General features: G+C 42.7%; 1 protein-coding gene across 4 annotated transcripts in view; it reads left to right on the top strand.

The window, feature by feature from the left end:
• The window catches only part of gnb1l (guanine nucleotide binding protein (G protein), beta polypeptide 1-like), a 30610-nt gene that overhangs the window by 9365 nt on the left and 8791 nt on the right, over positions 1 to 12454 (top strand). For all 4 annotated transcript variants that reach the window (XM_017414542.3, XM_025005610.2, XM_037977030.1 and 1 more), the window contains exons 4-6: positions 1619 to 1781; positions 5620 to 5712; positions 11674 to 11889. In XM_017414542.3, the coding sequence (XP_017270031.1) occupies positions 1619 to 1781; positions 5620 to 5712; positions 11674 to 11889 (472 nt within the window). The remainder of the gene's footprint in view (positions 1 to 1618; positions 1782 to 5619; positions 5713 to 11673; positions 11890 to 12454) is intronic.

The following is a 12454-nucleotide window of genomic DNA, read 5'->3' as shown; positions in this document are numbered from 1 at the left end:
AGCTGCATTCCATTTACCAGTTCTGGGAATGATGTCACATCCAACTTAACCGCAATCCATTTACAAGTCAGAAATTCTATAGGGTTTGCTAGTTGTTACGCTCAGTCACCAGGTTAACAACTATTAGCAATACAAGCCGACACCAGTGGTTTTCTCTGCATTCTAAGCATTCAGACACTTCAGCAACACGTTCACTGATAGTGGTCGTACAGTCCTATATGTGTGGCTGGATTACTGAGATACAGGCTGACAGAAGTGAAATTATAAACTTTATTTCTGCAGCTATCACAACGTTTCAGATGTAAGGTAGCCTTATTAGATTTGAAGGTCGGGCCTGGTCAGGAATCTGACTTTCTGATTCCGGTGCCTGACTTTGTTCAGCGTTCTAACGGCATTTTCCACCATGGAACTTGGAAATTCCAACTTCCGAGTAAAAATGGAAGGCACCGTTGCGTTAATGTCTCTTTGGGTGAAAACAATCGCTCCGCTTTGAATGGCGGTAAATCAGTTCTGTGGCGTTCGCGTTAAATAATATCAAAGTATTACTTTGAAGCTTTTAAGTGCCTGTCAGGCCAAAAATTAGATGCCACTTAAAAAAATTCTTAAACATGGACTGAAGTTCATCAAAGTGGACAAACGATACCACCCAGTGTCCCGATGTGTCACAACCTTTATGTTCTCCTTTAATATAGACACAAAACAATAATGCTCCAGTTTATTTCTTTAAAACAAGCAAAATCCTTCTTTCATAAAGAATAAGTAATAGGTTTTGCTGCTGCTCCAATCTTTTCCATTAACTTTACACATGATAAGGATGGTTTTAAATGATGTACTAGATTTTATAGGTAGCTGATGTCTGGAGAATAAGAAAAATGATCTTTTTCAGTAAGGGTTATCTCTATACTGTATGCAGGATAGAATTCAACAGCTTTAAGATAGTTTATGGAGCAATCAAGTAAAACTGAGTTGAAATAAGCCAGCCTGGATGTGACAAATGCCTTGACTGGTTTTCAGGGATAGGGTGTTACAGATTTTGCTGTTGTTCCATCAGTGAAAGAATGTTGTTCTAAGACTTGCTTAGTTTGAGAACTTCAAAACAAATCATGGTCAAAGTAACATTAGCAGCCAGTAATACCTTCCAGAGTAAGAATATAGTTAGGTAGTCAGGGAAGAGACTAAGAACTTGCTGGAGGGAGTAAGTATCCTCTCTGGTTTGGGAAAGCCTTAGGATCCCCCAGGAGGAGCTGGAGAGTGTCGGGGAGAGGAAGGTCTGGGTTTCCCTCCATGACCTGTTGCCCCCACGACCCAACCACAGATAAGCGGTAGAAGATAGAGATGGATGTAGCCGGGTTGTAAGGTTTTTAGGGCCAAAACTAATGACTGGAATACATTTAAAAGTAGAAAGCTACTGGATAGACCTGTGACTTCAGAACAACAACCCCAAGATCAGTCAGCTGTCTTCTACGCAGAACTTATGAGTGTGAGATATTATTTGTGTTCAACCCAAAAATTAGGGTTATAAGGTTAATAGAAAGCTCACCCACTGAAAGAGATTTCTTTGTTGTGTTAATATCTGCAGCACGTGAGTTTTTCTTTGTTTTCTGTGTGAACGGAGCAGTCAGGGTCGAGACATGCAGGTCCGGCTGTGGGATCTGAGAGACGGTGGCGGCGAGCTGCTGGAGTCTGTGTGGACAGGCAGTGTTGGATTCTGTCAGTGCTCCCTCCTGGAGACGGGCTCGACAAACCACCTGCTGGCCTTCGCTGGACAACAGACAGAGGAGGTAAGACGCGGAGCGTGGGGAGGGCATTTCTAAAATCTGACCATCCCTCGCCCTACCGAAGCATGCTGGGATGTGCTTCATCCCAGCATCCCTTAAAAAGTAGAGTTTCAGGAAAACTTTAGACATTTATTTAACTAAAATGTATAATTGTTGTTTCCTTCACCCTTCATTATAACTGATTGATTTATTAATGGCTAATAACCCCGTCTTTTTAAAAAAAAAAACAATTTTTCCTGTTAAAATTTTACCTCAAACCTATAAATTAAAGTGTTCACTGGGAGACATAGTTCTGTTTTCAGCAGAAGTAGCAGGTAGACAGAAAAAAAAAACAATTTAAGAATAAAGATAAAAGACACAAACATGATCAGGCCTCCTTATGACGTGAGTTTGTTTGAAAAAATCGCATTTTCCAGCACGAGTTTCTTTCTTTTTTCGAAGTTTCCATGTTACAAAACCTTTAGAGTTCTTTGCTTCATAAAAGTTCCTGGATCCAGTCGACAGTGATCAGGCAATTTCTGCGCAGTTAATCACGTAGAACTGTCAAACACTAATCAGAACGGTGTTGTTAATGAAAGCAGAAGTCGTGTCAGGAGTTCTGCTCGTTCGAAGAGCAGGAACTGAGTACAGACGCCCAGCTTTACGTCAGCAAGTCCAGACCGTGGTTGGTAACCTTCCATTCATTGAAAGCTTTTGTCTAAAACACCTAATTGCTCTGGGAAAGCCTAAGAAAACAAGTTTGATTGTGGCTTTCAGGGGGTAACTAATGAGCGTGTTCCTGTGTCTAAATCTATATTGCCTGACGAAATAATCGGAGTTAACAGTTTATATTTCTGAGCCGCTGGCTGGTGCCGCAGTCCTGACTGTACGCTCCAATGAAATCACGCTTTGGTCTGTCTTGTCGTTTGTTCACAACACCCACCAGCTTGTATGGATTTGTGTGGAGCCGGTGTGTGAGAGGTGAATTTTGGATGGGGAGAAGGCAGCCAAGTATTCAGCCATCTTTTATTGCCTCCAGATTCATGTTACGCGCTTTCGCTGTGGAGGAGCCGCACTTGAAAGGGACGGCGCGGTCACCTGATCCAGTCAAACGTGCCTCTGCTAACCCCAGCCGAGCAGGCCAGGCATCAGGGCGCCTGTGACTCCCAGCACCTCAATAATGCCATTGTCCCAACAGACACAGACGGAGACACACCTACGGGGCCATAAAAGGCGGACCAAAACGGAGCACAGCCGATTTTGTCATCTGGGCTCTCCGCCTCAATTCCACAGACATAACGGGCCAAAGACAGATGCCTATCATGCATCTGCAAGCAAAACGCCCACATTAACAAATTCCCTCATGAAACAATACATAAGCACATGCCTCAAAGCATGCACGGTTGCGTGATTTAGCACCGTGGGCCACTATTTGGATAGCTTACATGAAAGCAGAGAACAGTTTTCATTCTGAGCTATTTCTGGTGCTTTTTTTTTTTTTTCTGTTTACTGCTCGCAGTGAGATCCCTGCCAGCAGATTGTTGCTGTGGTAAGAACATTAATTCGTTAATTAATAGCGTGAGTGCTTTATTTATGGGCAGTTTGATGCCACACAAGAACAGAGATCACCTGAGGCGCAGAGGAGTTCTTAAATGCTCCCTTTGTCAGGCACGCAGAAGTAAACATGCAGGACAGATGTGGCCTAGTGATAAAATACAGATCACTCCCTTAAAGGGCTGTTTAATCTGAGGCCTAATGAGGATGAATATGCGAATCATCAGCGCGGAGGAAGTCAAAGGAATTAGTTTTGGTAGTAATGTGGGCCCGTGCACGCACAGAGGCACTCGCACTTTATCATTAGCTCCATTAGAAGCTGCAGTTTTATCAGAATCGCTGCCAATGTGTGCAGGAAAACACCACTAATGTTGCAGGGTCAGGCTTTAGCGGGATTGATTATAGACTGTGTGGCAGCTCCCCTGCACTGATGGATAACACTGTACTGATGGCTCAAGGCACTCAGATCCACCAAGGGTTTAAAATGATAATAGAGTCACGTTGCAGCTTTATTTACGTCCTGAAAACAGGCAGGTTATGACTTGGCAGTCAGCTCTATGAACATAATGAACCCAAAAGTTCAATTTAGATAATAAAATTAGTCATGAAAACAGAATTTGAGCAAAAAAAAAGGTTTATAAAAACAACAAAAAAAACACTTTCCTGGTTGGTATGGCATTAAGATGAATTGGTTAAACACTTTAGTTTTATTTTTCTCTCTATTTGATTGTGAGGGGAGACGTAAATTTTTGTTATGCGCCACGTTTAGTATTTGAGATGCTTCGTACAAGATAAACGGGCACTAAAATGTGTGCTTGTAAGGCCCCACAAGCACAAAAACCCTAATTCCCGTAGACCAGGGGTGGGCGACTATGTTTTCCCCAAAGGGTCACATAAAGAACCGGGCCTGCTGCAGAGGCTAAACTTAATTCTGCTGAATATAAATTTCACAATTATCCGTAAATATGATTTTCATTAGCTGCTTAGAGTAGACATTACAACTGGGCAATAAAACTCGGAACAAGTCGTACTGAGAATTTAAAGTTAATAGATTTATCATAAATAAGGAGCGTCCACAAAAACATTTGTGACAAAATATGCATGTTTTTTGCAGTATTTAATACACCCTCAATATGCTGGTGTATTAAATAAAATTTTATTAATTAATTAACTTAATTAATTGATAATTAATTAATTAAATATAAATTAAATGAACCAACATTAAACAGAGGAGGAGGTCTCAGATTCCAGCTTTCAAAACATATAATGGAGCTTTAGGCCTGATCCCCAGTCAGTTTCACTCCAATCAACACCTGCACTCATGTGACAAGAGTGGCCCATCAGTGAGTCAGACAAACAAGGACCCTAACGAGCCTCCATTGTTAGGAGAGTGAGAACAATTTGCAAGCAATCCAGCTTACATCACATCTCAGCTTTAAAAGCTCAACTCCACACTCTCTATTTCTGAATTGAGAAAGCTCCTCGGATGAGAAGCAAAATGTCTTCAACTACAGAATAGAAGTCCAGTTGTTTTTGTTTTTTAACCTTTTTGTCTCCAGTGAAATAAATTAAAATGTTGGTGGGCTTGAACAGGGGCCCTGAAGTCATGTTTTATACCTCAGAATGAGAGGATCTGGATCTGTTGTCTTTATGTGCAGAACGTTGTCCTCTCTTCTCTTTTCTCAGGTCGCATTAACACAACAGAGTCCTCCGAACACTCTTTTGTTAACTCCCCATCAGAGGACAGTCAAACTAGTCTTGACTGCTTCATTTTTATTTATTTTTTTTTACAATTCGGACAGCAAAGCTTCTGATGTGCGGGCTGCTCTGTATTTCTTCGTTCATTTAGTCTGATGGTGCTGATTTAATTTACAACATTCTGTTTTCCACAAACTAAGCCCTGGCTTCAGTCATTAAACACTTAGAAGTCTATGTCTGGTGAAAAACTTTACAGTCTGTTTTTCTTTTGTTTGGTTTTTACCTCCCACTGATAGGTAACTCCTAAATTGCTCAAAAACTCTGCTACCTGTGGAGAGCTAGTGAGCACACTAGTGCCTGCTGGTGAAAACACCCACTTGCCTTCAAAATAAAAGCTTTCATTGACTTCTTGTGAGCCTGGATGTGGCTGTAAGATGCCCAAGTTTGCCATAGATTTACCCAATTAACTGAAGTTAATGTGACATAAACATCCTGAAACAGTGGAACGTCGTCATTAATCAGCCTGCTGTTGCTTCATAGCTGAAAGGATCTGCAAACATGTCTGCAGGTTAACTCACCTCCTGATCAACATTTCATTCATCCTCCGCAGATCAAGATTATCGAATTGTCCGGTAAGAACCCCGTCTGCACCCTGATACCAGAGGCAAAGCTGGGAATGGTCATGTGCATAAAACTGTGGAAGGTAAGTTTGCCAGGTAGATCCCAGGTGTCATGGTTTATAAATCTGGAGCCTACTTTCCCCTCCTCCTTGTCTCTCCGTGTATCTGTCAACTTCAGCTGGTTCCATTTTAACAGCAAATAGATTTCACTTTTTTTTTTTTTTTTTACCTTTCCCTGCTTATTGGTAGTTTTCTTGGCCCGCTTTATTCCGATTGGCCATCCTCACACGATTAGACACCGCAACAGACAAATCAGCCTTAAAGCACATGTGAGAGGCGGCACGTGATTTACGGCCCAAGTGACTCGTCCCGGGCCATTTTTCCACGAGTTTCTTCTCAGCTGGCAGCAAGTCCCAACACTGTAATTAGAGCGTTTGGAAAGGCCGTGGGTTCACAGCCATATATCAGCCTGCAGCTGTATATCCAATCTGATCTGGGCAAAAAGTTAGCTTTCTGTTTTGTGTATGTTGTTGAAAGTTTTATTTTCCACCCAATAACACGACCGTGTAATTATTTTCATAGTTAATAATTAACTTTTTGGGTTTGAGGGGGCTGTGGGCAGAGACTGCAATTCCCCCCCCCACCCCCAAGTACATTTTATAGGCTGTTTAGTTTATATGCAACAAAAGTAAAAACACAGATTATCATGTTGAAACTAGAGTTAGGAGAGCTGCCAGCCTGCACTCTGATCCTGTTAGGCTGATCAGAGGCTCATACAAGAACCTAAAAGGTGGCAGAGAGTTTGAAATCATGTAGACAAGTTAGAGTCTGCTGACGTTATGTTTGTATTTTCTTTTTTTTTTTTTTTGTTTGGCTTTGATTTTCCTGCCGCACCCATCTTTTATCGTTTGATTTACGAACCCGCGTTGGCTCGGCGTTGAGTGCCAGGAAACAAAATGATCAATTATAGCAGCGTAAATTATATAATATCATTGTTCTCCCGCACAGACAGCTGTCTTGACTTCAAAGCTGAAGGGCTCAGGTGATTGTAAATCATTTCTTGCCGGTTCCGTTCAAGGCGGGGGCGCGTGTCATCCGTTATGCTGACTGAGCGCGCCGAGACTCCGAGCTCCGGGAAAGAGACCGAAAACATGAATTTATGAATGTATACAAATCCCTTCTTCGCTCTGTAGCTCGCACATTTTGTCAGCGGGAAGAAAAATGACTTCTCCTCACATCAAATGCTGGCGCGGCCCACCACTTCCTTCAGCCCACACGGCTGGAGGCAGCAGCTGACACAAATGTCCCCTTCTCTCCACCTCATATCTCTGTTACGCGCGCTCCAGGAAGAGGCCACCGCCAATTATCTTTATTTTTTCTGTCGTCCCACTCGCCGTCACTCCCTTACTTTGCACTGCGTGGATGAAACGCGCTTCCTCCTCCTTTAATCTAAAGACAGACCAAGCAACAGATTTATTATCGTCGTTTGTTTTGTTTTCTTCCCCTCTCTGGACGAATCCCCACCAGCCTGACCTCGTTCTATAATTCGTTCTCATCGGATCGACTGTAAAGCAGCGAAGAACCCTAACCCCCCCCCCACCACCACCACCACCACCACCCCATGTGGGTTAGACTCGGGAGGGGAGAGGGGGTGATATAGATGAGCGGGGCTTTTAATGTGAACGGAGGCAGGCTGGGAAAAGGAAATGTTCCTACACGGATATCCATCACTCTGAGCTCATCACCTCGCTGCCTCGTGGCCATGACATCATGGTGGGACCAGGACAACGACTGAAGGAAACGATTGGTTCCTTATGTCGAAGCGGTACCAGCCCGAGGCCTGTGATGGATGCATCAGCAAAAGCCCTGCTGGTCTCAGGCTTGTAGCTGGGCTATTTACAACTCCGCTTTAATACTTTAATTTGTTTTTATATTGTATTTGCTTACATCGTGAGCTGTCCCCAACGAAGTGATGAAAATCAGCTGCATTTGAGGCCCATAAACTCATAAATGCTTTCCTTCTAATCAACCTTAGTTGCACGGTTTATATTTCTCGAACATGTTGCAGGGTGATGGTGTCAGCCATTCTCTGATGAGTAGGCTCCACTGTCTGCTTTTTTACATTTTCCATGATTTTCTTTTACTTTTATTCTTTAAATATAAAAAAAATGCATGCCTAAATTTATTGGCTCAAACATAAAATTGTGTTTTAACACATATTATTTGAAACAAAATAGTTTGCCGCCATGTTTTACAATCTCACAGGGGATGTAGTAATTTCAGCACCACCTTCAAATTTAGTAGTTAAATATTAAAATTCTAGGTTGTTTCTGTCTTTTTTTGTCCTGTCAATTTATCTATGATTTACAGGCTCATCAAAGATGTTAATTAAGCAGTAGAATGAAGTAGCTTTAAAATGCTCCTTTTTGTCCTGTTGGATTTATTCTTGTTCAGATATTTTGACTGAGGGAGGTCGAATTAGTTGCAGAAGCCAGAATATAAGAATCACCTAAATGAAGTCATTTCTCGAGGTAAAACTAAGAAACAGTAGGAGAGACTCCACCTAGGACCAAACCACTGTCCGGCTGCAGCTGTGCTTTCTTTCCCCCCCTCACTATGACCTCCATCATTATCTGTAATAAAAAAAATGGTTTCCAGTATTATAGGTCTGAGATATCCTGGTTCTAGTGGGCTCACATTTTGCTTTATGACTAATTTTCTTTCTGCTTCCAGATAGCCTTTTTTGGGGGGGAAGTCAAAACATTGTTTTGTTTTTGGGGGGAAAACTTTTGCAGGGATCAAACAAAATGTTTGTAAGGGTGTGTGCAAATATAAAAATGCAGCAAAAATCAGTTTACAAATGAGGGACTGAACAGAAAGCACAATATTTCCTGTTTATAAAGCTTAAAGATTTGTAGCTTTTCTTGTTTGACAGAAAAAAAAATATTCCTGACAATTTCATATCATCACAAAAACACTCCAACACACCTGATTCAGTGATTAAATCACCTCTTCATGTTCTGCAGAAGCCTGTTAATCACCCATTGATTCAAATCAGGTGTGTTGGAGCAGAGAAACAAGTCAAACATGCAGGATTGTGGCCCTTGAGGACCAGGGTTGCCCACCCCTGGTGTATACCAACCATCATCAACTGGTGGCCTGCGAGCTGAATCCAGCACGCAGGAGGGCTTCTTCAGGCCTGCTGGGTTTGGGGTGGTGGCACTCACCACCCCAAACAAATACCTTCTGTGTGTGACAGCATAAACACAGGTTTAAATGAGTAAAACTGACAGACCCCATAGTTTAAAAGAAACACGGCTTTCAGAAATCTATAAAACAAAGTGGCGCGCATCGAACGAAATGCCGCACTTGTGCCAGTTAACAACAAACGCCGTGTATGAACCCCTAACGCTGAAACAAGCACGTTTGGATAATAGGAGAAATGACAGTTTTCCTCTGACACTTACCTCTTTACGTTAGGCCTGACAGTTGTCAGACTTCCCGAGTATTACTAATATTTATTTATTTATTTATTTATTTATTTATTTATTCATGGCATCAAAAGCCTGGTTGGACGGTTTGGACTGGTGAAGACACAGAGCATCACTCTCTCATGCTTGTTTCATGCAGGTTCTGCCCTTGTGTCAGGAGGATACAAATTTCTGGATTAGAGAATGAAAACAACACATACCTCATTTTCCCTGACTATAAGACGCACTTAAAAGCCTTCAATTTTCTCAAAAAAATGTCAAACTGGTTTCACTGAAGTGAACCACCGCGCGTGAGAGAGGGGCCGGCAGAGAACGGCTGGCCGTGAGCGAGACGCCGCTAACTCCGCGGAGCGTGAATATCCAGCATCCAACTTAAAACTAACTTCACTGCAGTTTTTTGCGCAGTCCTTTGCTGAAATGTGAAGCATTAGCGCACATTTTCGCTTCGGTCGCTGCTCCTGCATGCTCCCGGCATTCTGATGTTAACAGGAAGTGACGTCACATCTCTTCTTCATGAGTTATTTGGGCTTATTGGGTTAAAGTTGTGGGAAAGCTGCGGTGTTTTGGGCAAAGTTGCAAAAAGTTGCGATTTCGCGGGGTTTGCTTGATTTTGCGTTAATAGTTGCGATCCCAACATCGCAAAATCCTGGAGGGTCTGATATATTGACAAAAGGTCGAAAATGGACCATTCATTGACAGTGCGTCTTATAATCCAGTGCGCCCCATAGCGCGGACAAAACAGGTAATGTGAAATACCAGCTAGACGTTTTTACGTAAATTCTAATTCTAAGTAGTTCAGGGGTGTCCAAACTTTTGCCTGGGACTTTGTGGATCTTTATGCGCTTTATGAAATCGCAACAGAAAAATGACACGTCTGATTTGACCCAAACGGGTCGTGTCTCTAGTGAAGGCAGTGGTTCTTCTCCACGCGGCTTCCAGTCGTCCGTCTTTCCCGCTGGTCACTCTGTGATGAATCTCCTCCCGGTGCCCCAGCCCCACTCCAGCAGAGAGCCCTCTTGTAGAAAGGCCTGTGGAGGATATAATGAATTAGGTGTCTACCCAGGGTTCCCCGACCTCCGACCCATGACATCATCAATCAAGGAGGTCCTTCACTTAAGTGAAACGGTGGGCCCCCAATCTGGAACGCTTAGCCCGGTCCCTGCCGGCGGAGCGGGGGGGGCCACTGATTTTCACTTGTTTTTATTTGTTTTCATAATCCCCCGGTGTTCGTCCTCGCTGATGTGTTTGGAAGGAATACACGACTCTGTCTATAATTTGTTTAAAGCTGTAAGAGGAGAAATATAGAGCGCTAACAGAGGAGAGGACTTGAGCGCGGGTGAATAATGGTGGACGCAGCCCTTTGTGCACATATGGAAAAAATTTCTCCGCCTTCCTTCCTCGCTTCTGCCTGGCACCGTGACTTTTCTGGAAGCCTCGAGTTATTCTGAAAACAAAAGCTAGAGCTGGTGCACAAGTGTGCGTCCGCCTTGATCTCCTGAAACAGTTCAGTTTGTGTGTTTATCAAATAAAAATAAAAAAAATATATGCATGCATGATTTTTTTTGTGTGTGTGTGTGTATTTTTAGTTAGGATCTCAGGAGAGCCAGATGATCTCATCAGATATTTCTCCTGTTTTTATTCAGTCCTCCTCCGTTCCTTCCTCCTTTTCTTTATTTTTCCCTCCATCTCACCTCCAGCAGTGCAAAGATAAACAAAGCTCCCACTTTTTTTTATTATTGTCAGGACATCCTTATTTTCTTATCCACATATTTGATTTCTAAGCTCAGCATTCCCTCAGCACAGCTTTTAGACCTGTTGGATTCCACACAGTCGTGTAGAGGAAGCCAGCGAGCACCGAAAAGGTTATCTGTGACTCAGCTTAACGCTGGTTTTTAATCTTACGCCATTTGCTCTTTTAATGGATCTGTTCTGCATCTTTATCAGGTCTTGCTACTAGTCTGTTTGGGTTTTTTACCGTAACGTTTTGCTTTTATTCAACTTTTCAGGCACTTTTGGATACTATAAAAAACTATACTTTTACTCTTTCCAGCCTAAAGCTTTAAACTTTAATAATACTGTATATATGACCACATTTCATATAATCAGTGCTATGAATTCATTGGAAAGTGACTACATTTCTAAAGGAAATACAGAAAATGGATGTGTTTGCCGCAATTATGCCAAAAAATGAGACGCATCAGTAAAGAGCAAGCATGATTTATAAAAACAAAACAATTGTTTAAAGAGTGCCGACAGTGAGGTCTGCAGCTCAGGAATATAGATGAGGAGTAAAGTGAGCAGTGGTGTAATGGTGTTCTGGCTGACGAATGGAGCCCCCAGCGTCTCCTGAGTGTCAGCGGGAGCTTCCAGGATGATAACCTCTGCTCCTCTTAGCTTCCAGCACCAAACGGCGGTTTCTGTGGCTTTCACAGCACAGGGCTCTCATCTCGCATCTTCACTCACGCCGCTTTTTTTTTTTTTTTTTTTTTCCTTATGCTCCCTCTTCCTATCCTGCCGTCCCTCCTCCTTCGTCCTATCATCCTCCTCTTCCAGCCAGACTCGGGTGTCGGACCTCTCCTGTTGGCTGGGTACGAGGACGGCTCCTTGCTGCTGTGGGACGTAACCCAGAGGTCCGTGCTGAGCCGAGTCAAAGCCCACCCTGAGCCCGTCATGTGCCTGACCTTTGACCCTAGGCGTCTGAGGGGCATATCGGGCTCCTCTGAGAAGAAACTCTCCTCCTGGATGCTGGACAGCCAGAACAACATACAGGTTAGCAGGCTTAGATGCAGATCAGCTGATCTGGACACATGTGTGTTGAAGTTACAACTTTAAGGAAGACTCCTATTGTGTTGTTGCTTTAACTATCTCATCCGTTTATCTGTTGCAATTGATTATTGTTACTTTTTCAGTGGCTAATGTTCATGAATTTAAGCCTAACTGTTTAGTAATTTAGAGTTATATAGCGCTAGTTATTCAAACATAACTTTCATGAATGTTTTTTATCAGTTCAACTTACTTTAATGCTTGTTTGCTAATTTTTCCTGTCCAAGTGTAACAAGTTTGTATTTTCTTTCCCTAATATTTCATATTTTCTGTTTAAAAGCTAATAGAAACTGTCATGTATGTATACGTTTGTTCAAGCCGCCACACAAACATGATGGTGACACAAGTCTCGGTGTTCTAAGTCCTGAGCATCCCTACCTGCCAGCTGATTGTTGCACACTAAACTAAATCCCAAGAAATAAAATAAAAGCTAATAGGGGAGATGGGAGACGAGGGGTGTTGGTTTTCACCAGACTCGCTCGGAAAACATTAGGGGCCAAGGAGGAAGAGG

This window comes from Kryptolebias marmoratus, linkage group LG1 (assembly GCF_001649575.2).
Source record: "Kryptolebias marmoratus isolate JLee-2015 linkage group LG1, ASM164957v2, whole genome shotgun sequence".
Lineage (NCBI taxonomy): Eukaryota > Metazoa > Chordata > Actinopteri > Cyprinodontiformes > Rivulidae > Kryptolebias > Kryptolebias marmoratus.
The sequence above is the reverse complement of the archived record's forward strand: the minus strand, read 5'-3'. Positions and strand labels throughout refer to the sequence as shown.